At 37.5% G+C, this 23,065-nt stretch overlaps 1 protein-coding gene across 1 annotated transcript in view; it reads left to right on the top strand.

Moving 5' to 3' along the window:
* POLE (DNA polymerase epsilon, catalytic subunit) overlaps positions 1 to 23,065 on the top strand; it is a 74,504-nt gene that overhangs the window by 14,573 nt on the left and 36,866 nt on the right. Inside the window, exons 9-23 of the mRNA XM_044673028.1 lie at positions 2,229 to 2,336; positions 2,631 to 2,741; positions 3,623 to 3,708; positions 4,600 to 4,719; positions 5,100 to 5,232; positions 5,534 to 5,647; positions 7,355 to 7,567; positions 8,308 to 8,415; positions 18,009 to 18,137; positions 18,220 to 18,322; positions 18,437 to 18,583; positions 18,914 to 19,059; positions 20,450 to 20,598; positions 22,008 to 22,100; positions 22,483 to 22,627. Coding sequence (XP_044528963.1) covers positions 2,229 to 2,336; positions 2,631 to 2,741; positions 3,623 to 3,708; positions 4,600 to 4,719; positions 5,100 to 5,232; positions 5,534 to 5,647; positions 7,355 to 7,567; positions 8,308 to 8,415; positions 18,009 to 18,137; positions 18,220 to 18,322; positions 18,437 to 18,583; positions 18,914 to 19,059; positions 20,450 to 20,598; positions 22,008 to 22,100; positions 22,483 to 22,627 — 1,905 coding nt within the window. The remainder of the gene's footprint in view (positions 1 to 2,228; positions 2,337 to 2,630; positions 2,742 to 3,622; positions 3,709 to 4,599; positions 4,720 to 5,099; positions 5,233 to 5,533; positions 5,648 to 7,354; positions 7,568 to 8,307; positions 8,416 to 18,008; positions 18,138 to 18,219; positions 18,323 to 18,436; positions 18,584 to 18,913; positions 19,060 to 20,449; positions 20,599 to 22,007; positions 22,101 to 22,482; positions 22,628 to 23,065) is intronic.

The raw sequence follows: 23,065 nt of genomic DNA, 5'->3' as shown, positions 1-23,065 counted from the left end.
TTTGTTCAGCCATTCTCCAATTGAAGGACATTCCCTCATTTTCTAATTTTTTGCCACCACAAAGAGCACGGCTATAAATATTTTTTGTATAAGTCTTTTTCCCTATGATCTCTTTGGGGTATAAACCCAGTAGTGGTATGGCTGATCAAAGGACAGACAGTTTTTTTTATAGTCCTTTGGGCATAGTTCTAAATTGCCATCCAGAATGGTTGGATCAGTTCATAAGACCACCAGTAATGTGCAAAAACCTTTTAAATTTAATGCATGCAAAATTATCCATTTTACATCTTGAAATCTCTGTCTCTTATTTGGCCATAAATTTTTCTCTTACCTATAAGTCTGACAGGCAGATTACTCTATTTTCCCCGATTTGTTTATGGTACCATCCTTTATTTCTAAAGCATGTATTAATTTTATTTTGGTTATGGTATGAAATGTTGGTCTATGCCTAGTTTCTACCAAACTGTTTTCCAATTTTTCCAGCAGTTTTTATCAAATAGTGAGTTCTTATCACAAAAACTCAGATCTTTGGGTTTATGAAATACATACTAGATTACTATGGTTATTAAAAAAAACACAACAAACCCATATTACCTTAGTACCTTAGTACCAGTTTTAAGACAGTACCAGTTTTAAGACAATAAGGGTAGGCAATTGAAGTTAAGTGTCTTAGAGCCCAGGATCACGTGGCTAGATAGTTTTTGAGGCTAGAAACCCAGCTCTTCCCAACTCCAGACCTGGCACTCTGTCCATTTATGCCTGCTACTTAGATGCCCCACTACGGCCATTTATTTGAACAAGGGGGTGACATAGGAGAATAAGAATAACAACCAACATAGAGTACTTTAATGTTTGGCTGGTACTTGACACATATTTTTGCATTTGAGCATTTAAGGCAGAACAAGAAAGAATTTTAGAAATCAGCTAGATCTCATTTAACAGATAAAGAAACTAGGTCCTAGAGAGGTTTTAACTTGTCCAGATAGGATAGTAAGTGTCAGAGCTGGGATTTGAACTCCAAGTTAACAATACTAAATCTAGAAAGACCACACTACCATGCTGCCTTTCATGATTAGAGCTAGGTTTTAGTAAGAATGATTTGGTAGGGATGTTGAGGATAGCATATTATTAGGGAGAATTCTTAGAGAAAAGGAAAATTTACTTATTGTAATAAGCATGAAGCGAAAAATGACAACTGAGACACACTGCCCTAAACTATGGTGAGTGCAAAGATAGTTAAATAGAGGATTTATGAAGTGAGTGTGTGACAAGTCCTGAGCTATGTATTAGGCTATATAAAAAGAGTCCAAGACTGAGTGAGTACCTAATCTAGTCCATTGATCTATTTCTTAGCCAGTACCAGATGGTTTTAATGATTACTACTTCATAATATTGTTTGCTCCCCTTCCTTCATATGTTTTTCATCATTTCCCTTGAAATTCTTGATCTTTTGTTCTTCCATATGAATTTTATTATTTTTTCTTCTATGTCTATGAAATAATTACTTGGTAGTTTGATTGGTTTGGTACAGAATAGGTAAATTAGTTTAGTTAGAATTGTCATTTTTATTATATTGGCTTGCCCTATCCATGAAAAATTATTGTTTTTACAGTTGTTTAGATCTGACTTTATTTGTGTGAAAAGTGTTTTGACATATAGTTCCCAAGTTTATCTTGGCATATAGACCCCAAGTATTTTATATTGTCTACAGTTATTTTAAGTAGAATTTCTCTTTTCTTTCTCTTGTCATTGAATGTTACTGGTAGTATATAGAAATACTGATGACTTATGTGGGGACACACCCTTTCCATAAGACCCCATGCCCTTAACCCAGAGAGATGAGTTTCAGTGGTGATTGTTTAGGATGCTGCTATAAGCAAAGGAGAGCTAATCAATCACTTTTTCCATTAGGATCTGACTAAAACCATTTCATTTTACAGAAATGGCCTTTAAGTATCATCAACTTTTTGGCTGATGGCAATTTAAACCTATAAGATGAAGCTAGGGAACCCATATCAGCAATCACTCTTCTAATACCTTTGAGATTGAAATTTGGGAACAAAATCTACCAGTGATTTATGTATATGAGAGGATGAGGGCCAAAAGGAACATTATGGATCTGGATGCATTGGGGTCAAGAAGGGAAATTTTGGAGCTTTCCTTCTCTCAGAAATAAAGAAAGTCATCTGTGTTACCACCGAGTCTTCTCTACGTTTCATCACTTTCAGGACCCTGTAGTTTTGGCATTTGACATCGAAACCACCAAACTGCCTCTCAAGTTCCCGGATGCAGAGACTGACCAGATTATGATGATCTCTTACATGGTAGATGGTCAGGTGAGTGCTCGGCTCAGCTTTTGAAATCTAAGTCAGAACGTAGCTGAAAAACCATTCATCATCTTGGTCATACTGTTCATAACTTCCTGGACAGCATGGGAAGGTTAGGGAGCTCCTATATTCTTAGGACTTGAATCTTAATGACTCTTCTTTGGGAAGTTAGAATGTCATGGAATTGCCACTGGAGATACTTTTAGGAGGGATGGCCAGCCATATTTTGGGGTGGTAAGTTGGTTTTATTTATGGTTTTGCTAGAACTATTTTTAACTATAGGTTTCTAACCAACTTCATTAGGGATACTTGATCACCAATAGGGAGATTGTTTCTGAGGACATTGAAGATTTTGAGTTCACCCCTAAACCAGAATATGAGGGACCCTTTTGTGTCTTCAATGAGCCTGATGAGGTAAGCATGTTCTCTTTGAGAGAAATTGTCAGTCCTAGGCAGTTTCCTATGCCCAAGAACTGTGTGTTTGAGAAGACATACTAATTTGCTTCTACTTCTTTTGCCATAGGTTGGCACTGTGGCTCATTCAACTTAGTTGAAAGAAAAGTTATCAGCTAGTCTTGGGAGCGATTGGTGTTAGATTTTTCCAGGAATTAATGAATGAAAAAGCATTTATTAAGTACTTACTATGTGCTAAGTAATGAGGATCCCAAAATAGAAAAACAAGACAGTCTCTACTCTCAAGGAGCTCTTATTCTACTTAGAGGAGAGAACTTATGGGGAAGAGTTCAGCAGCAGGAGTGATTGAGATGTATTAGCTAGTTGGAGAGTCCAGTGTGCAACAGATTTTTGGTTGGCCAGAAGGCACAGTGATAATACAAATATTAAGTCCTGATGATCTTCCATTACCATTGGCAGTTGGTGATTCTTTGTTCATCTGTGATGTAAATGACCATTTCCCATGTCTAGGAATTGGGATTGGTTAAAAGGCCTAGCCCATAACTGTTCAAAGGGAGGGACTCTGAGTGGTTAGGAGGGTCAGCATGGAACCAAGGGTCTCTAGTTTTCTTCTTGAAAGAATGGCGATAGTGTCAGTGTCTAACCAACTGGGACAATAAAAGCATTGGTAAGAAGTTTGATGGGAAAACCTGATGTCCTGGGCCTTTCAGGGTCTGGTTGGATCTGGGTACCTTGATGATAAAGGTGTAGGGGGGGGGGGGTAAGTTTTCCCAAGGTTCCTTCTACCAAGGAGTGTTTAAGCCAGCATAAAGAGTAGCAAATATATCTTCTTAAAAGATAGACAAAGCTGTTGACTGTTGTACTCATTTTACTGATTTTAGGCTCATCTAATCCAAAGATGGTTTGAGCATGTCCAGGAAACCAAACCTACCATCATGGTGACTTACAATGGTGACTTTTTTGACTGGTAATTGTGGAAGCTTAAAGTTTCACTAACAGTTGTGAGGAACTAAGAATTGAGTTAAAGAGGAGCTATGTTGACTGGATGGCTGTGCTGCTCAGGAATGAGTATATTCCATTTTGGGGAGAAATAGCCTTCTAGGATATTCTCTCTACCCTAGAAATCTGTGGTAAAGAAAAGACAGTAAATTCCTGCAGTTTTTTCCAATTCCTATACAAGGAAGAGTCCCATTATTTTGCCTGTATGAGTTTTCTCATTCTTTATAGGACAAAGAAAGAGAGTATCTGATATTCAGCTTTTTTACAGAATTAACCCTAAGCATTTCCTTTTAGTACATTAGTAATAATATAATAATAGTTCATAGTTCTTCAGCATTTTATGGTTACACAGAAGTTTCATACCTAACACTAATAATACCCTTTGAGGGAGGCAAACTCAGTGGTTCCCAAACTTTTTTGGCCTGTTGCCCCCTTTCCAGAAAAAATATTACTTAGCCCCCTGGAAATTAATTTTTTTTAAATTTTAATAGCAATTAATAGGAAAGATAAATGCACCTGTGGCCATCAACGCCTCCCTGGATTGCTGCAGCACCCACCAGGGGGCAGTAGCGCCCACTTTGGGAATCACTTAGGGAATCTATACTATAGATCATTTCAATTTGATGGATGAACAGACTGCCTCAGAGGAGTTAACTAGCCTGCTGAAGGTCACCCAGCTTGTAAGTGTAAGATTGGGGATCCAGTGCTAGGTCTCCTATCTCAAATTCAGGATCCTTCCCACTGCAGTGTGTTCCTTTTGGCATTAGGAGAGAAGGAGGAGGAGAGACATGAAGAGGGGCATTCTCTGCTGTTGTTGTTCACTGTTTGTCTTGTCTCATTCCTTTCCATCTTTTCCTAGGCCATTTGTGGAAGCCAGGGCAGCAGTTCATGGGCTGAGTATGCATCAGGAAATTGGATTCCAAAAGGACAGTCAAGGGGAATACAAGTCTTCTCAGTGCATCCATATGGATTGTCTCAGGTGGGTACTGTGGTGGTTCCTTCTCCTCCCAAGAATGTCACAAGAGACTTCTATAGTAGACTGTAGGGTTCTTGGTCAGAAATGACCAGCTCATTGTAGGAAGTTATCCTTCTAGCTTCAAGAACATGGGAGTTGGACCTAGAAGACTCCTACCTTTAGAGGCCTTTTTAGTCTGACTGCTCTCTTGTTATGGAGTACAATAAAGCCTGCAGAAGTGAATGAAACCATTTGCAAAGGGTACACAGAGAGCAAATAGCAGAGGCAGAATTTGAATCCCAGTCCTTTGATTCCAGTTCCATTGTTTCTTTGTTAGCTCTTCCTAGCACTCAAAGCTAATGCCAGTATGACTGTTTATCTTCATTTTTCCTTTTCATTCTCAGATGGGTAAAGAGGGACAGTTACCTTCCAGTGGGTAGCCATAACCTTAAAGCTGCAGCCAAAGCCAAACTAGGATATGATCCTGTGGAGTTGGACCCTGAGGACATGTGTCGAATGGCCACTGAGGAGCCTCAGGTACTGCTAGACCCAGGACTTATTGAACCCAGTATAAGCTGTAAGGTGTCAAGTATCCTGGGTCTTTTAGGGAGATGGATGGTGTATGTGCCACCAAGAAGGAGACATTCAGTATTAGAACCATGCCACTCAGTAGGACTGCTTTTCCTATGTAAACATTTCCTATGTAATCATTTAGTCATGAGGTTTGCTCTAAATTGCCTCCTTCTATGTTTCTGGGTATTCACCAATGTTTAGACTTTCTCTGGGTTTGCTGCTCTATATAATCTCAGTTGCTCTGCATTTTCCCTTCCCTTTTCAGACACTAGCTACATATTCGGTATCAGATGCTGTTGCTACTTACTACATGTATATGAAGTATGTCCATCCCTTCATCTTTGCTCTGTGCACCATCATCCCCATGGAGCCAGATGAGGTCAGTGCAACCTTTGCCCTAATTGATGTGTGCTATCTGTGTTAGTGACGTCCTTTGAGACTTCTGTACCAGACAAATTTAGAGGGATTCCTGATGGAGAAGGCTGTGGTTTTGTGATCAGAGCCATTTGGGAAGGTAGGCATCTTTACCTCACTATAGAGAACAGCATCTCCTGTCTGGAGCTTAACAAATGACTGTAAACAGTTGGAATCTAGGGGCCATAATGACATGAATGAATCAATGAACAAAGCACTTCCATGCAAAGCACTGTGTTAAGGTCTGGTGATGCACATAGAGAAGGAAGAGAGGCCTGTCTGCTCAAGAAAGTTACATTTCAATAGGGAAGACACATCTGGAAGGTTTCAGCTGCAAGTCAGATAGAAAAGTCCCATAGTCCTTAGGGTGTAGCAGCAAAGCAGAAAGTGCTTCTTTATTAGGCATTTACAATGATAAAATTATATCAGTTTTTGATGTTGAGTTCTTGAATAGCATAAAAGACTTGGGGGACAAGAGCTTTCTTTTCTGAGGCTTCAACACCTGTAGGAGCAGCTGCCAGCTGCTTCCCAGGAAGGTAGTTGAAGGTGTTAGGCTGGTAGAACCCAAGGCTCTTGGGTTCAGAGTCTGGGGGAGATGTAGGCAAGGTGTGGTGCTGATTGGACTTGCCTGGCATGTTCTGCCTCCTGTCTCTCCCTCAAGTGGCTACTTCAATCAGGCAGGCTTGCCTACCTATGAATAGCAGTTGATTGGCAGTTGGTAAAGGTAGCTGACTTTTCCACAGGAACCTCCAGGAACCACAGGAATCTCCTCCAATATGAAAGTGATTAGGCCTGGGTTGGAAGCAGGTTCAGTGATAGGGGGCAGAGTTGTCAAACATGAGTCATGAACCTCTTATGGCCCAAATGCTCCTAAGTGTGACCTGAACCAGATTAAAATGTAACTGAGAAATATTTAACAAAATAAATTAAAATGCAGTAAGATAGATATTGTTAATATATGGTTTTCTAAGTCAGTATATGGTCTTCTAAAGTTTCCCTCATAAGGAGCATAAGTTTAGTGGCCTCTAGTTTTTATTTTGATACTACTGATCTGGAGGTCCTGCTTATTCCAGCAGTATTCCAGCACAAATACCCATCCCAGATGGGGAGAGGCCAGTGCCCTGGCCAGGAGTTCCAGGTTCAAGCTCCTCTTCTTTGTACAATGACTGAGATGTTTGTGTTTGTGTTTGTGAGACTTGTACCACTCCTTCAAAGTATGTTATGTGTATGTATTTTGCAGTTGTAAAGAGTCTGTTTCATCCACATCTAATGCACCCCAAATGTCTTTCTACTGATTTGTCTCTCCAAAGTGATTTGTTGTTGCTTACCCTAAAGTGGGGATCATTTAACTCAGGATCTTGGGAACTTGTTTATAATTTTCTTTCTTCCTTTTTCGAGGGGACAACTTGCAATTCTCTTCTCTATAGGACTGAATAAAGCTCCCTCTATATGATTTGCCAACAAAAATAAAATTTTGTATTTTTGTGTTTTTTGTACACATCTGTCTATTGGTGGCAGTTGGTCATGGGTTTTTGCTTGTGGTGAGGAGGAAGGTGAGTCCCTTCTCATGATTTCTTCAATTAATGTTGACTACAGGGACTAGATTAGAAGCAAATCTGGATGGTTTATGGGATATTGCCATTCTCAGGGTTTTTGTTTTTTCTCACTGCAGGTCCTACGGAAGGGTTCAGGAACTTTGTGTGAGGCTTTGCTGATGGTCCAGGCTTTCCATGCCAACATAGTTTTCCCTAACAAACAAGAACAGGAGTTTAACAAAATGACTGAAGATGGCCATGTATTGGACTCAGAGACATATGTTGGTGGCCACGTGGAGGCTCTAGAATCGGGTGTCTTTCGCAGTGACATTCCTTGCCGATTTAAAATGGTGCAACTCTTTCCTGTTCTTTTTGTTTCCTTCTTGTTTGCTTTGGGAGACTGAATACCCATGCCCCTGTCTTGTGGGTGGCCCCAAGAGACAGAATAGACTGAAGTAGAGGACAGCTCTTTTTTCATCATCTCTATCCTCACCTTGCATTTTAAGGTCCTTCCTAACTAGACACAGTGCCTCAGGTGACATTTGTTAAGGCCATTATACTGCAATAGCCATAATATCTTCTTTGTTGGTGCCGCTTTTGGGGATCAGCAAAGGATTCTAGATGAAATGTGGATTGTCAAGTCAACAAGCATTTATTGCTTGCTACATGTCAGGCCTTTGCTAAAGTTGGGGATATGATGAAAAGCAGCAAGTCTCTGCTCTCAAAATGTTCACAGTCTCATGGTCACAGGATGACTAACATGAGGAGATAGTTCCATAGTTTTTTTTGTAAAAGTGATTGATTACTTTGGTACTTTATACATACGAGGAAGTATTTTCCAGTTGCTGTGTAGAGTTTTTAAAGAGCTCTTTAAAAATATGTTGTGTGCATGGAGGCTATGGTTACAAAGTTTAGGCTAATTCATTAGACTTTATGTCAATAAAGATGGCTCCACTCCAAGAGTGTAAATTATGTAAGTTGCTCTTAAAAAGCTGGATCAGCCATATGGGGTCAGTTTGCATGTTGACAAGGGCTATGGGTTATTGAAATAACATTTTTTCCTGTTATGTCACCTTGTCTCCTCTACTAGAATCCTGCAGCCTTTGACTTTTTGCTTCAGCGTGTGGAGAAGACCATGCGCCATGCTATTGAAGAAGAAGAGAATGTGCCCATTGAGCAAGTTACCAACTTCCAAGAGGTAATAGTTCAGGATCCTCTGGGGGAACAAAGGAAGAGGCCTGAGAAACTTCTGAAGTAATATGCTTTGACTGTCCAACTTCTCATGAATGTTCAGATTCTTCTACTTGCCATCCTCTTTCCTTCTTTTATGAAATCTTATTGACGCTATATCTTCTAAGGGAAATTTCAGAAAGAGTGAAGTTAGGTGGGAATCTTCCTTTTTAGCCCTTACTACTTCTTGGAGTAAGCTCCAACCAAAGGATATTCTTGCCTTGGCTTTTTAATGACCTTCTAACTGGTCTTTCTGCTCCCCATCTATTCCTCTTCAATCCATTCTTTATATCATAGAAGCCATCTTCCTTCTGTATAGTTTAGAACAATATGTTTTATTGATCCTCACTTTTTCCACATCCCCATCTGTTACATTCCAGTGACTCCTCAACCTCCCTCTTGTAACAATAAATGAAGTCAAGCAAAATCCGTCCCATTGGCCACATCTGAAAACATACACGTCCCTATCTGTGATCCACCACTTTTTGACTAAGAGATGGGAAAGTCATGTTTCACCAGGCTTGAGGTTGGGATTGAACAATGATGATCAAAGTTTTCAAGTTTTTCAGTGTTTTGTTTTTTTTATCTTCACATTATTTTGTTCATTGCATAGGTTGTTCTCTTGGTTTTGTTTCATTTGCACTGCATCCATTCATACAAGCCTTCTCAAGTTTTTCTGTTATTATAGTATAGTAATACTCTATTAGGTTCTTATTCTATAATCTCTTCAGTAATTCCCCAATTGTTGAGGATACATTTTCCTTCTAGTTAGTAGTAGTGGTATAAGTTAAAGTTATGTTAAAGTGTATGTATGGTGACTCTTTAAAGTATAATTCCAAATTATTTTCCAGAACATTTGGGCCAGTTCATAGCTCCATCCATTATTATGTCTGTCTTTCCATAGTTCCTTTAGAATCATTCTGTTCACCTCAGAGTTTCAGTAATTTCTTAGTGCTTTTGTTTAAAGAAAAAGTATTAACTACTGATCCCACTTTTCAAGGCTCTTCTTAATCTGGCTTCATCTGACCTTCCATCCTTATCTCATAGTACTTTACTAGACTGGACTACTCACTCTCTTTTCCTTCTTATCTCTTTGCCTTCTTTTTTTGTCTCTGTGATATTGTTTATAGTGTAGTCCTCAATGCCTCCATTTCAATTTGTTGAATCTTTTTCCTTCTAAACCCAGTTCAATTGCCACTTCTTCCACAAAGCCTTCCCTGACATCAAGCCCTCCCCTGAGCTGAAAGGGATCTCTGCCTCCTCAAATTTCTCATCACATTCTACTTTTTATTTTTAAATTTTATTTTTTCATTTTAAAAAGATTTATTTCATTAAATATTTATCAATTACATGTTAAAAAATTAACATTCATTTAAAAAAATTTTCAGTTCCAAATTTTCTCTCTGCCTCTTGTCTCTCCCCATAACATCGAGAAGCCAGGCAATATGATATTGATTATACATGTGAAGTAATGTAAAGCATGTTTTTATATTAGTGATGTTGCAAAAGGAGACAATAACAAGAAAAATAAGATAGTAAAAAAGTATGCTTCAATCTGTACTCAGAGTTCATTGGTTTTCTCTCTGGAAGTAGACAGAATTTTTCATCATGAATCCTTTGGAATTATCTTGAATCTTTCTTGATCAGAGTAGCTAAATCTTTCATAGTTGATCACCCTTACAATATTGTTATTACTATTTACAATGTTCTCCTGGTTCTTCTCATTTCACTTTGTATCAGTTCATATAAGTCTTCCCAGGTTTTTCCGAAGCCATCCTGTTCATCATTTCTTATAGTACAATAGTATTCCATCATAACAATTGTTCCCCAATTGATGGACATCCCTTCAATAGTTAATTTGGTACCACAAAAAGAACTAGTGTGATTATTTTTGTATATATAGGTCCTTTTCCCTTTTCTTTGGTCTCTTTGGGATACAGACCTAATAGTGGTATTGCTGGGTCAAAGAGTATGCATAATTTTATAGCCCTTTGGGCATAGTTCCAAATTGTTCTCTAGAGTAGTTGGGCCACTCTTCGTGGAACTTACAACTCAGAAACAGTACATTAGTGTTCTAATTTTTGCACATCCTCTCCAGCATTTGCCATTTTCCTTTTCTGTCATGCTAGCCAATCTGATAGATGTGAAGTGGTACCTTAGATTTTAATTTATATTTCTCTAATCAGAAGTGATTTAGTACATTTTTCCATGTGATTATTGATAACATATCCTTTGACCATTTGTCAATTGGAAAATGGCTTGTATTTTTATAAATTTGGCTCAGTTTCCTATATATTTGAGAAATGAGATCTTTATTAGAGAAATTTGCTGTAATTTTTTTATTCCCAATTTTCCTTGTAATTTTGACTGCATTCATTTTGTTTGTGCAAAACCTTTTTAACTTTGTATAATCAAAATTTCATGTCACCTTTGGGAGCCAAGATGGTGGAATAAGGCAGGAACTCCCAGAGTTTCCTAAACTTACTTCCAACCAGTTATAATTATATGCCTCAAAATGAATTCTGGAATGGCAGAACCAACAAAAGAATGAAGCAAAACAATTTTCTAGCCCAAGACTACTTAGAAAGGTGTTCAGGAAAGGACTGTCTCACTGGGATAAGAGGGGAGCACAATCTAGTGTAGGCAATGTCTGGGCAAGCCAATAGAGGCTGTGCCCTAACAAGCTAGCAGCAAGACTACCACATTCTGCAACCAGATATCCTGCTCTCCAATGTAAACTTGCCACTAGCCAGGTACATGTGATCTTTAGCTCTTTCTACCCCAGGAGCAGGGTGCAATGTTAGCATACAGGAAAAAGTCATGAGGTGAGGTAGACTGGAAAAATGAGCAAAACCCAAAAAAGAACCTGACCATAAAGTTATTCTGGTGACAAGGAAAATCAAGACACAAACTCAGAAGAGGACAAAAGTGTCAAAATGACTATATGCAAAGCCTCAAAGGAAAATGTGAATTGATATCTGGCCCAAAAAGAACTGGAGGAGCTCAAAAAAAGAATTTTAAACCCAAACAAGAGAAGTAGAAGAAAAATCAGGAAAAGAAAAGATAATGATGGGAAAAAAATCAACAGGTGTAAAGGAAGCACAAAAAATATATAAAAATTCATTGAAGAAAACTTAAAAAATAGAATTGGTCAAATGGAGGAGATACATAAGCTTAATGATGAAAATAATTCTTTAAAAGTGAGAATTGGGCAAGTGGAAGCTAATGACTCCATGAGACATTGAGAAATAGTAAAACAAATTCAAAAGTTGAAATGAAAAAAATAAAATGTGAACTATCTCATTTGGAAAACAATATAGGATTGATGATTTAAGAATTATTGGACTACCAAAGAACAATGATCAAAAAAAGTCTGGACATTATGTTATAAGAAATTAACAAGGAAAACTTCTGATATTCTTGAACAAGAGAAGGGGAAATTAAGAGAATCCACTGATTGCCTCCTAAAAGAAATCCCAAAATGAAAATTGCCAAGAATATTATTGCCAAATTCCAGAGTTTCCAGGCCAAGGAGAAAACGTTGCAAGTAGCCAGAAAGAAATAATTCATATATCATGGAGCCACAGTCCAGATTACACAAAAGTTAGCAGCTTCTACATCAAAAGAATAGAGGACTTAGAATATGATATTCTGGAACGCTAAAGAGCTATGATTACAACCAAGACTCACACTCATCAAAATTGAGTATGATCCTTCAGGGGAAAAAATGGATATTTAATGAAATTAAGGACTTTAAAACATTCCTGGTTAAAAGATCAGAGTTGAACAGGAAACTTAATTTTTAAATACAAGATCCAAGAGAAACATAAAAAGGTAAACAGGACACCCTCCCCCCCTCCCAAACAATCAAGAGAATAAGTTTAAACTGTTTACTTTCCTTCATAGAGAGATGATACCTATAGCTCTTAAGAACTTTATTGCTATTAGGGCATTTAGAGCAAGTATTCATAGACAGAGGGCATGAGAGTAAGTTGACTATGGTGGGATGATATCCAGAAAAACAAAATTAAAGAGTGAGAAAGAGGATTGCTCTAGAAGAAGAGGGAAGGGAGAAATAGAATGAATTAGAAATAGAATGAAATAGAATATTCTTGAAGTTAGAAAAACTATTACAGTCAAGGGGAATGTTTTGATCTTATTTTCATCGGCATTGGCTCAAAGAGAGAAGTTTATCTACATTTAATTGGGTATAGAAATCTATTTTACTCTAAAGGGAAGTAGATGGGGAAGGGAATAAGGAAAAGGAAGACTTATAGAAGGGGAGACAAATTGGGGGAGGTGGTAGTCAGAAGTAAAGCATTTATGAGGAAGGGTAGGGTGAAAGAAGAAAACAGACGGATTAAGAGAAGGATAAATGTGAAAAATAGGATAGAGGGAAATATTCAGTAATCAAATGTGAATGGGATGAACTTGCCCATAAAATGGAAGAGAATGACAGAGTGGATTAAAAACCAGAATCCTACAATATGTTATTTACAAGAAACATTTGAAGCAGAAAGACACATAGAGTTACGGGGCTGAGCAGAATCCTTTATGCTTCAGCTGCAGTAAAAAAAAGCAGAGATAACAATTATGATCTTAGATAAAGCAAAAGCAAAAATAAATCCAATTAAAAGAGATAAGGAAGGGAAAAAGGTGTCAGAAACAATGAAGTAAAATGTCTATACTAAACATATATATATACACACCAAATATTAGAGCATCCAAATTTTAAATGGTGAAGTTAAATGAGTTACAGAAGGAAATAAAAAGATATAGTAGTGGAAGACCTTAACGTTTTTCTCAGAACTAAAATCTAACAACAACAACAAAACAAGAATGAAGTTAGGGAGGTGAATATAATTTTAGAAAAGTGAGATATGATTGACCTTTGTATAAAATTGAATGGGAATAGAAAGGAATATACCTTTTTCTTAGTGACATATAGTACCTACAGACAAATCAACCAGTTATTAGGACATAAAAACCAAATGTAGAAAAGCAGAAGTAATAAATGTATCCTTTTTTTCAGATCCTAATGCTACAAAATTTCTTTTCAATAAAGGGCTATGGAAAATAGATTAAAAATTAATTTGAGGGGGTAGCTAAGTAGCTCAGTGGATTGAGAACCAGGTCCAGAGATGGGAGGTCCTGGGTTCAAATCTGGCCTCAGACACTTTTTAGCTGTGTGACCCTGGGCAAGTCACGTAACCCCCATCGTCTAGCCCTTACCCACACTTCTGCCTTAGTACCAAAACAGAGTATTGATTCTAAGAAAGTAAGGGTTAAAATTTTTTTTGATAAGTAATCTTAAAGAATGAGTGGATCAAAGAACAAGTCATAGAAATAGTAATAATAATAATAATAACATTGAAATAAAATACTAAAAATTTATGGGACAAAGCCAAAGTTATACTTAGGGGAAAATTTATATCTCTAAATACTTACATTAATAAAATAGAGAAAGAGGAGAACAATGAATTGGGCATGCAACTAAAAAAACAACTAGAAAAAGAACAAATTAAAAACCCTCCAATTAAAGACCAAATTAGAAATCCTGAAATGCAAAGAATAAATTAATAAAATGTAAAGAAAAACCATTAAACTACTAAATGGAACTATTAGTTTTATAAATAAAACTTATAAAATAGACAAACCATTGGTTAATTTGATTAAAACAAAGAAAACCAAATTCTTAGTATCAAAAATGAAAAATATGAATTTACTACCAATGAAGAGAAAATTAAAGCAATTAATTAGGAGCTATTTTGCCCAGCTACATGCCAATAGATCTTGACAATCTAAGTGAAATGTATGAATAGTTACAAAAATATAAATTTCCCAGATTAACAACACGAATATGTCACTGATGCCTAAGCCAGGATGAGTAAAAACAAAGAAAACTATAGATCAATTTCCCTACTGAATATTGATGCAAAAATTTTAAATAAAATATTAGTAACTTATAGCAATATTTCACAAAAGTATCATACACTATGATCAGGTGGAATTTGTACCAAGAATGCAAGACTGGTTCAATATTAGGAAAATGTTGGCATAACTGACCATACATAACAATAATTCATATGATTATCTTAATAGATACAAAAAAAAGTTTTGACAAAATACAACACCCATTCCTGTTAAAAACACTGGAAAGCATAGGAATAAATGGAGCTTTCCTTAAAATGATAAGTAGTATCTTTCCAAAACCATCATCAAGCATTATTTCTAATGGATATAAGCTAAATACCTTCCCAGCAAGATTGTCTATTACTACAAATATTCTGTATTGTCCTAGAAATATTAGCTACTGTGAAAAGGGAATTGCCCTCCCTTTGTTTTCTTTAAATCAGTGACCTTTGATGTAATCAGTCAGGAACTTGAAGATCCTTTACCATTGATATGCAAGTACAGACACACCCTCAGAGAGGGAATTGGTCCCATAGGCACTCTCCCCATCCCCTTGGTGCCAGGCAAATTAAGAAACTATGATTGGTTCCTGAGATGTGATATGAGAGCTAGTGGGTGGAAAAAATGGCTTATAAAGGTGTGACCAGATATCTGAACACACATTCTTGCATTGTTGACACTCTTGCTGGAGACACTACTGTTCTGGTGACTATTACCGAAGGGAGAGGCTTACTCTGGGGACTCTTGCTGAAGAGTTTCTTGTGGACTTCTGACTGGAGATTGGAACCTGAAGGCTCATACTCTCATGCTCTTCTGACTGGAGATTGGACCTGAAGGAGCCTTTGTCAGAGGTGAATTTCATTCCATCAGAAAGCAATTAGGGTATTTAGCTAAACTGCTCCCTACCTCTTTCCTACATTTCCCTCTTTTTTCTCTCTACTTTGATTAAACTAAATTTGTTAAAGCTACTAACAGACTCATAATTTAATTTCAATTATTACAATTTGGCGACCTTTTAACTATTACACTACAGTAATAAAAGAAGATACTGAAGAAATTAGAATAGGCAATGAGGAAATTAAACTCAATTTTTGTAGATGATATGATGGTATACTTAGAGGATCAACTTAAAAATGAGTTGAAGTAATTAACAGCTTTAGTAACATTGCAAAATATAAGACGATATATAGGTCCAACTTAAATCATTAACATTTATATGTTATCTACAAAGTCCAGCAGGAAGAGGTAGAAAGAGAAATCCCATTTAAAATCACTGTACACAGTATAAAATAAGTGCCTACAGATCTACCTGCCAAAACAAATTTTAGGAACTAAGAATAATTACCAAATACTTTTCACATAAAGTCGTATTTAAATAATTGGGGGGAAAGTGGGTAGACAGAGCCATTGTAATAAAAGTGACAATTATACCTAGAATAATTATTCAGTGCCATACCAATCAAACTAACAAATTATTTTTAGAGCTAGAAAAAGTAATAATTTGTCTGGAAGACAAGGGAACTAATTTAAAGAAATGTGAAGGTGACCTAGCAGCCCATATCTCCAACTGTATTTTAAAGTGGTGATTATTAAAACAGCCTTAATACTGGCTAAGAAATAGAGTAGTAGATCAGTGGAAGAGATTAGGTACTCAATAAAATGACCATAGTAATCTAGTGTTTGATAAGCTTAGAGAGTCAAACTTTGGGGAATTCATTATTTGACCAAAATTGCTAGAAAAACTAGAATACATTTTGGCAGAAGTTAGTCATAGATCAACATCTTACACCATATATCAAGATACAGTCAAAATGGGTACATGATTTAGACAAAGGGTACTACCATAAGCAAATTAGGGAAGCATGGAATAATCAGATCTATGGATGAGGGAATAGTTTATGACCAAAAAGATAGCATCACAAGATATAAAATGGATAATTTTAATTATGTCAAATTAAGGTTTTGCACAAACAAAACCAATGCAACCAAGATTAGAAGGAAAACAGAAAGTCTCAGTGGATAAAAAACCAGATCTGGAGATGGGAGGACCTGGGTTCAAATATGGCCTCAGGTACTTCCTAGCTGTGTGACTAGACAAGTCACTTCACCCCAGTTGCCTAGCCTTTACCACAATACTGCCTTTCAACCGATACGTAGTATTAATTCTAAGACAGAAAGTTATCTATGTAAGCCATCTCTGGCAAGTGGGTTGGCTGGCCCTAATTTGTCTAGCCGGTCTATGTGGTTAGCTAGGTCTATGAGAATCTAAGACCTGTTAAAGCAAAAGTAATACAGCAGGAAACATTGGGAAGTTAGGCTGGTATAATTTTCTTCTTTATTTTTTTCTCTTTACTAATAAATACTTATAAATTTAGTATAAAATCTCTTACGGTTATTTTTTTTCATAAAGCTATAGTAAAAGAAGTGCTTTAAATCACCATTGATTAGAGAAATATAAATTTAAAAACAGGTTCCTCCTCACACTGATCAGATTGATTAATATGACAGAAAAGGTAATGATAAATGTTGGAGGGAATGTGGGAAAATTGGGACACTATTGCAATATTGGTGCAGTTGTGAACTGATCCAACCATTCTGAAGAGAAATTTTGAATTATCTTCAAAGAACTATAAAACTGCATATCCTTTGACCCAGCAATATCACCTCTAAGTCTGCATTCCAAAGAGATTTTTTAAAAAAGAGGGAAGGACTTATTTGTATAAAAATATTTATAGCAACTCTGATAGCAAAGAATTGCAAGTTGAAGGGATGTCCATTAATTGGTAAAATGACTGAGCAAGTCATGGTATAATGATTATGTTGGAATAATATTGTGCTATAAAATATTATGAGCAGGATGGTTTTGGGGAAACCTGGAAAGACTTATATGAACTGATGTAGAATGAAGTGAGCAGAACCAGAACATGGTACACTGTAACAATAATGCAGTATAATGATCAGCTGTGAAGGGATTAGCTATTCTCAGCAATACACTAATCCAAGACAGCTCTAAAAGACTTATGATGAAAAATGCCAAACACCTCCAAAGAAAGAACTGATGGAAAGTAAATGCAAATTGAAACATACTATTTTTCACTTTATTTTCTTTCTAGATTTTTTTATTGGAAATGTTTTACATGATATTACATATATATCATATATCAAATTTACTTTCTTAAGGAGAAGGAGAAGTAGAGAGGGAAAGAATTTGGAACTCAAATTTTTTAGAAAACATGCTAAAATTTAATTTTACATGTACATGGGAGAAGAAAATAAATATCGAAAGATTTTTTAAAATGTTCCATCTTCTAGACAAAAAAAATTTTTTTTATGCAATCCATTTTCTCACATTACACTCTGCTTAGGGCTTTCCTTTATATTTACTACATTGTCACTTGAATAAGTTTTTGGTGTACTAGTCCCTCCCATTAGGCTCTGTGCTCCTTGACCACATTAGACTATCGTATCTTTTTGTGGCATTGGTACTGACCACTGGCCTTTGCATATAGATGGTATTAAATAAATATTTTTTGAGTTGTGCTAATTTATCTAGTTAAGGACCTGAGTTTGAGCTCCTTAAAGGAATTGCTCCAAAACAACTATCTTCCTGCTTTGGTTTCCAGTTTTTGTTTCTTTTTCCTTCTGTAGGTATGTGATGAAATTAAGAACAAACTGACCTCCCTGAAGGATGTACCCAATCGAATTGAATGTCCTCTCATATACCATCTGGATGTGGGTGCCATGTACCCCAACATTATCCTTACTAACAGGTTGCAGGTGAGGATGAGCTTCTCCATTTTGAACTTTTGGGGATTTGTTTAACCAAAACTTTCAGTCTGTCTCTCTTTTTAATCTCTAGCCTTCTGCCATAGTAAATGAGGCCACATGTGCTGCCTGTGACTTTAACAAACCAGGTGCTAACTGTCAGCGAAAGATGACCTGGCAGTGGAGGGGAGAGTTCAGTAAGTATTTGGTCATTGTTTTCTTCATTGGATAGACAGCTACTCAGTTTAGAAGCAGCTGCTTTGCAAAGGATTCATGTCCTCTGACCTTTTTTACCTTCATCCTCTTACTAGTGCCAGCCAGCCGCAGTGAGTATCATCGCATTCAGCAGCAGCTGGAGTCAGAGAAGTTTCCCCCATTGTTCCCAGACAAACCAGCCCGAGCATTTCATGAGCTATCCCGAGAAGAACAGGCTAAATATGAGAAGAAAAGACTGGCAGGTGAGTCATTTATTAGTGATCTAATCTTCCAAATAGTAGACTACAAAGTCCCCTAATTAAATTGTAACTGTCAAGGAGCAGCCTACCTTCTTCCTTAAATTTCCCTAAGTTACAATTGATGTTGCTGTGGGACTAGGCTTCCTCTTGGGGGCATTGATGATGTCCAGCCTCTCTGCCTCATTCATACCCTGCTATGGTCTCTCTGCAGTATTATAATCTGGGGTTATTTAATCATTTGGGAGAATCCCATTCAGGTCCAGGTTTGGCTTGATGACCCATCAAATTCTGAGTAGGTCTCACTGGTCTCTCTGTGTTTTCATCATGGCACAGATTACTGCCGAAAAGCTTACAAGAAGATCCACATCACCAAGGTGGAAGAACGTCTCACTACCATCTGCCAGCGGGAGAACTCCTTCTATGTAGACACAGTCCGAGCTTTCCGAGACCGACGATATGAATTCAAAGGACTACATAAGGTAGAGAGGTCAGGGTCTGCTTGAAGGTTCTGGGGGAGAGGCCTTACCAAGGCCCATTGCTGAACTCCTTCCTCCTCCCTAATTCTGTCCTGAGAAACTTTTGACTGGTTTGCCTCACCAACTGGGCTCCTTCAGTTTTGATGAGCCCATTCTGAACCTTTTGTCTAAGGCTACACACAGAAGGACATTGACCTTCAGTTCCTTGGGCTTTGAAAAATGAAGTCACTCAAGGTTATGATGTGAGCTTATCTCAGTGAGCATCATTGCACTACAGCGTGGCCTCCTTCAGCCAAATATTTCTGATCCCTTATCTTCAGAGAGTTAATTTCATTCACTTAATCTCTGTTTGCCTCAGTTTCCTCATCCATAAACACAGGGATGATTAAAGCATCCTTCTCCCAGGATTATTGTGAGGATCAAATAAGATAATTTATAAAATCCTTAGCACAATGCCTGGCACTTAGTAGATGTGGATTAAATGTTAACTATTGTTATTAACATCATCATCATCATCATTATTATTATTGTTAATATTTTTATTATCCTGAGATGCTGATCTACAGGTTTTAATAGTTCAGTGCTTCTGTTCCTTTTGTGTTTAACATAATCAGTTAGCAAAGATGATTGAAGATAAGTCCCCAAGGAGTGAGGTGTTCATATCATTAAGCAAATTTTCCAGAGAACTAAAGCTGAACCTTTCAAGCAGTAAAAACTGTTCATTCCAAGTATTTCTGATAGAAATCTTTCTAAAATGTGTGGTTTTCATCCTCAGTTTAAGTCAAGGAAGTAGACAATGTGTTTCACAAAGATTGTAGGGCATGAAAAACTTACTCAGTGGATGGAGAGCCAGGTCTGGAGTCTGGAGGATCTGGGTTCAAATTTGGCCTAAGCCACTTTCTAGCTATGGTAACCCTTAACTCCCATTGTCTAACCCTTACCATTTTTCTACCCTGAAACCAATACTTAGTATTGACTCTAAGATGGAAGGTAGGGGTTTTAAATAAATAAGTAAAAACAAAAAAGGTTTCAAAAAAGGCTCTGAGTGGGCCCCTAAGACACTTTGCCAAGAGCCCAGGCCCTGGAGTGACGCTCAAGCTAAAACCTTTGGAGAATTACACTGCCAGGATCCCATAGATTAGACTTTTCCCATTAATTACTAGGTTTGGGACTATATTTTAGAGGACTTAGGTTACCCAGAGCCTTACCTCAGGACAAATATGGTATTGCTGCTACAGTAACCATTTGTTCTTGTTATTTAATTTCTGAAACAGAAATTAAATAAAACATTTTCTTTTATTCTCTACTTTGCAACAACTATCTTGGGGCTCATGAATTCCTTGAGCTCAAAGGGAAAAGTCTTTTAGGGGTGATTTCTCTGTGCTTGACTCAGGTATGGAAGAAGAAGTTGTCTGCTGCCATGGAGATGGGAGATGCTGCTGAAGTCAAGCGGTGTAAGAACATGGAGATCTTGTATGATTCCTTGCAGCTGGCTCACAAGTGTATCCTCAACTCTTTCTATGGCTATGTCATGCGCAAAGGGTATGTAGGTGGAACTGCTGGTAGGTAGAACTCTCCGAATCCCATTACTGCCTCCATGTCTCTTTCCTTTTCCCTGGTTTATAGCAACTGAATGGCATCCATGAGGTACAAGTGCTAAGGAATCTCGGAGAAAAGAGGGATGGCATCTGGCTTGGGGAGATGAGGAAAGATTTCCTGGAGAAGGTGGAACTGGAGCAGAGCCGAGAACATTACAAAATGAGCCAAAGAAAAGCTCAGGGCTTCTCTGGGAGATGGCAAATGGTCTAGTTTGACTGGGGCATGAGAATAGTAAAATAGTGAGATAAGTAAAGTGGGGAACAAGACTAAATTGAAGTTAGAAGGTGGCAGGCTTTGTTAGAAAGTAGAGGAAGCCATCAGAATTTTCTGAACAAAGGGGGTGACTATAGGAGAATAAGAATAACAACCAACATAGAGGACTTTAATGTTTGGCTGGTACTTGACACATATTTTCGCATTTGAGCATTTAAGGCAGAACAAGAAAGAATTTTAGAAATCAGCTAGATCTCATTTAACAGATAAAGAAACTAGGTCCTAGAGAGGTTTTAACTTGTCCAGATAGGATAGTAAGTGTTAGAGCTGGGATTTGAACTCCAAGTTAACAATACTAAATCTAGTGAGACCACACTACCATGCTGCCTTTCATGATTAGAGCTAGGTTTTAGTAAGAATGATTTGGTAGGGATGTTGAGGATAGCATATTATTAGGGAGAATTCTTAGAGAAAGGGAAAATTTACTTATTGTAATAAGCATGAAGCGAAAAATGACAACTGAGACACACCACCCTAAACTATGGTGAGTGCAAAGATAGTTAAATAGAGGATTTATGAAGTGAGTGTGTGACAAGTCCTGTGCTATGTATTAGGCTATATAAAAAGAGTCCAAGACTGAGTGAGGAAAAGCATGGCTGGGCCCTGCAATGGAGGAATATTGTGAAGGGGATAGATGCCAGAAATACTTTGTTGATTGAATTTATAGGATTTTGAGAGAGAGAGCAGACAACTGAAGTTTTGAGCTTGGATGACTGGCAAGATGAAGGTGTTGATAGTTTGTGACATTGACATCATGTCTGCATTTATTGAGACTTCAAAGAATCTGCTTCTTTTCCTCAGAGTTTTTACCACTGAATTATTACCACTTGATACTCCTACTACCATATAGGACAGTAGTGAATTTAATGAGAGAGGAGTAGTGGTCATTATTTTCTAGGATCCACAGTCATGCTTTTTCTGTTCACAGCTAAGAGATTAGTTGTTTGTTTGTTTGTTTTTACCTCCAGATTCTTTTTTTTTCTCTTTGATTACTCTTGGGGACAGCTCCAGGCAAATATAGCCCTATTGCCTAGTGACCTTCCTTGCCTGATATACATACTGAGTTGTTACCTTTGTAGGGCTCGATGGTATTCCATGGAGATGGCAGGAATTGTCTGCTTCACAGGAGCCAATATCATTACACAAGCCCGGGAGCTGATTGAGCAGATTGGGTGAGTGTCAAAGGTAGATTCCATGGATTGGCACCTGGGGAACATGAGGAAATATTTGGGAAGAACCAGGAGGTGGATAAAGATAGAATAAGCTGCTTTGACATTGTGAAGTTTCTTCTAAAGAATCATAAAATTGTCTCTAGATTCACATAGGTCTCAGAGTTGAAGAGACCCTGAAAGGTCCTGAATGGTCCCCTTCCAAACCTGATCTCATCCAAGATCCTCAACAAATAGCATTTAATTCAAGGACCTCCAGTGAACTCTTTCCTCTCCTATATAAGGAGGCTCTTTATAGTAAGCCTAAACTCATTTTTATATGAGGCATGCCATACAGCATGCCATGGCATTATATATGGGTCTTCTTATCTCCATTCCTTTACAGGAGACCTCTAGAGCTTGACACAGATGGAATCTGGTGTGTCCTACCAAATAGCTTCCCAGAAAATTTTGTCATCAAGTCAACCAATGCAAAAAAGCCCAAGGTGACCATCTCCTATCCTGGAGCTATGTTAAATATCATGGTGAAGGTGAGTCAGTCTAGAATCAAACATGATTTCTTTCCTAATGGCCAAGAAAATAAGCTGGGTCACCTGCCACATTCTTCATTTTCATTAATATATAATACAGGTTGTTGTTCATGCTTCATTTTCTAAGAGGTCCATTGGCATTATAGGGCAAGATCTTGACTTGAGGGTAAATTGGATTTAAATGAGGCAGAGCTGCACAAACTTGTCAGCTTCACTCTCTTTTCCAGAGTCATCAAAATCCAGTGGCAAGACAAAAATCAGGATGACTGATAATGACCTTTGGCATCTTTGATATCTGACCAAGATCTAAGCCCTCCCTGTTTCTCCCATCTTCTTGGCTACTGGAACAAATTGTTCTCATCTTTCTGTTTTGCTGGGAGAAGTCTTTACATGTTTGGGGTAGACACCCTGTTAGCTCACTGATGGGTTTGAAGCCCT

Source organism: Gracilinanus agilis, chromosome 1 (assembly GCF_016433145.1).
Source record: "Gracilinanus agilis isolate LMUSP501 chromosome 1, AgileGrace, whole genome shotgun sequence".
Taxonomy (NCBI): domain Eukaryota; kingdom Metazoa; phylum Chordata; class Mammalia; order Didelphimorphia; family Didelphidae; genus Gracilinanus; species Gracilinanus agilis.
Note: the sequence above shows the minus strand (reverse complement) of the source record. Positions and strands in the feature narration are given on the sequence as shown.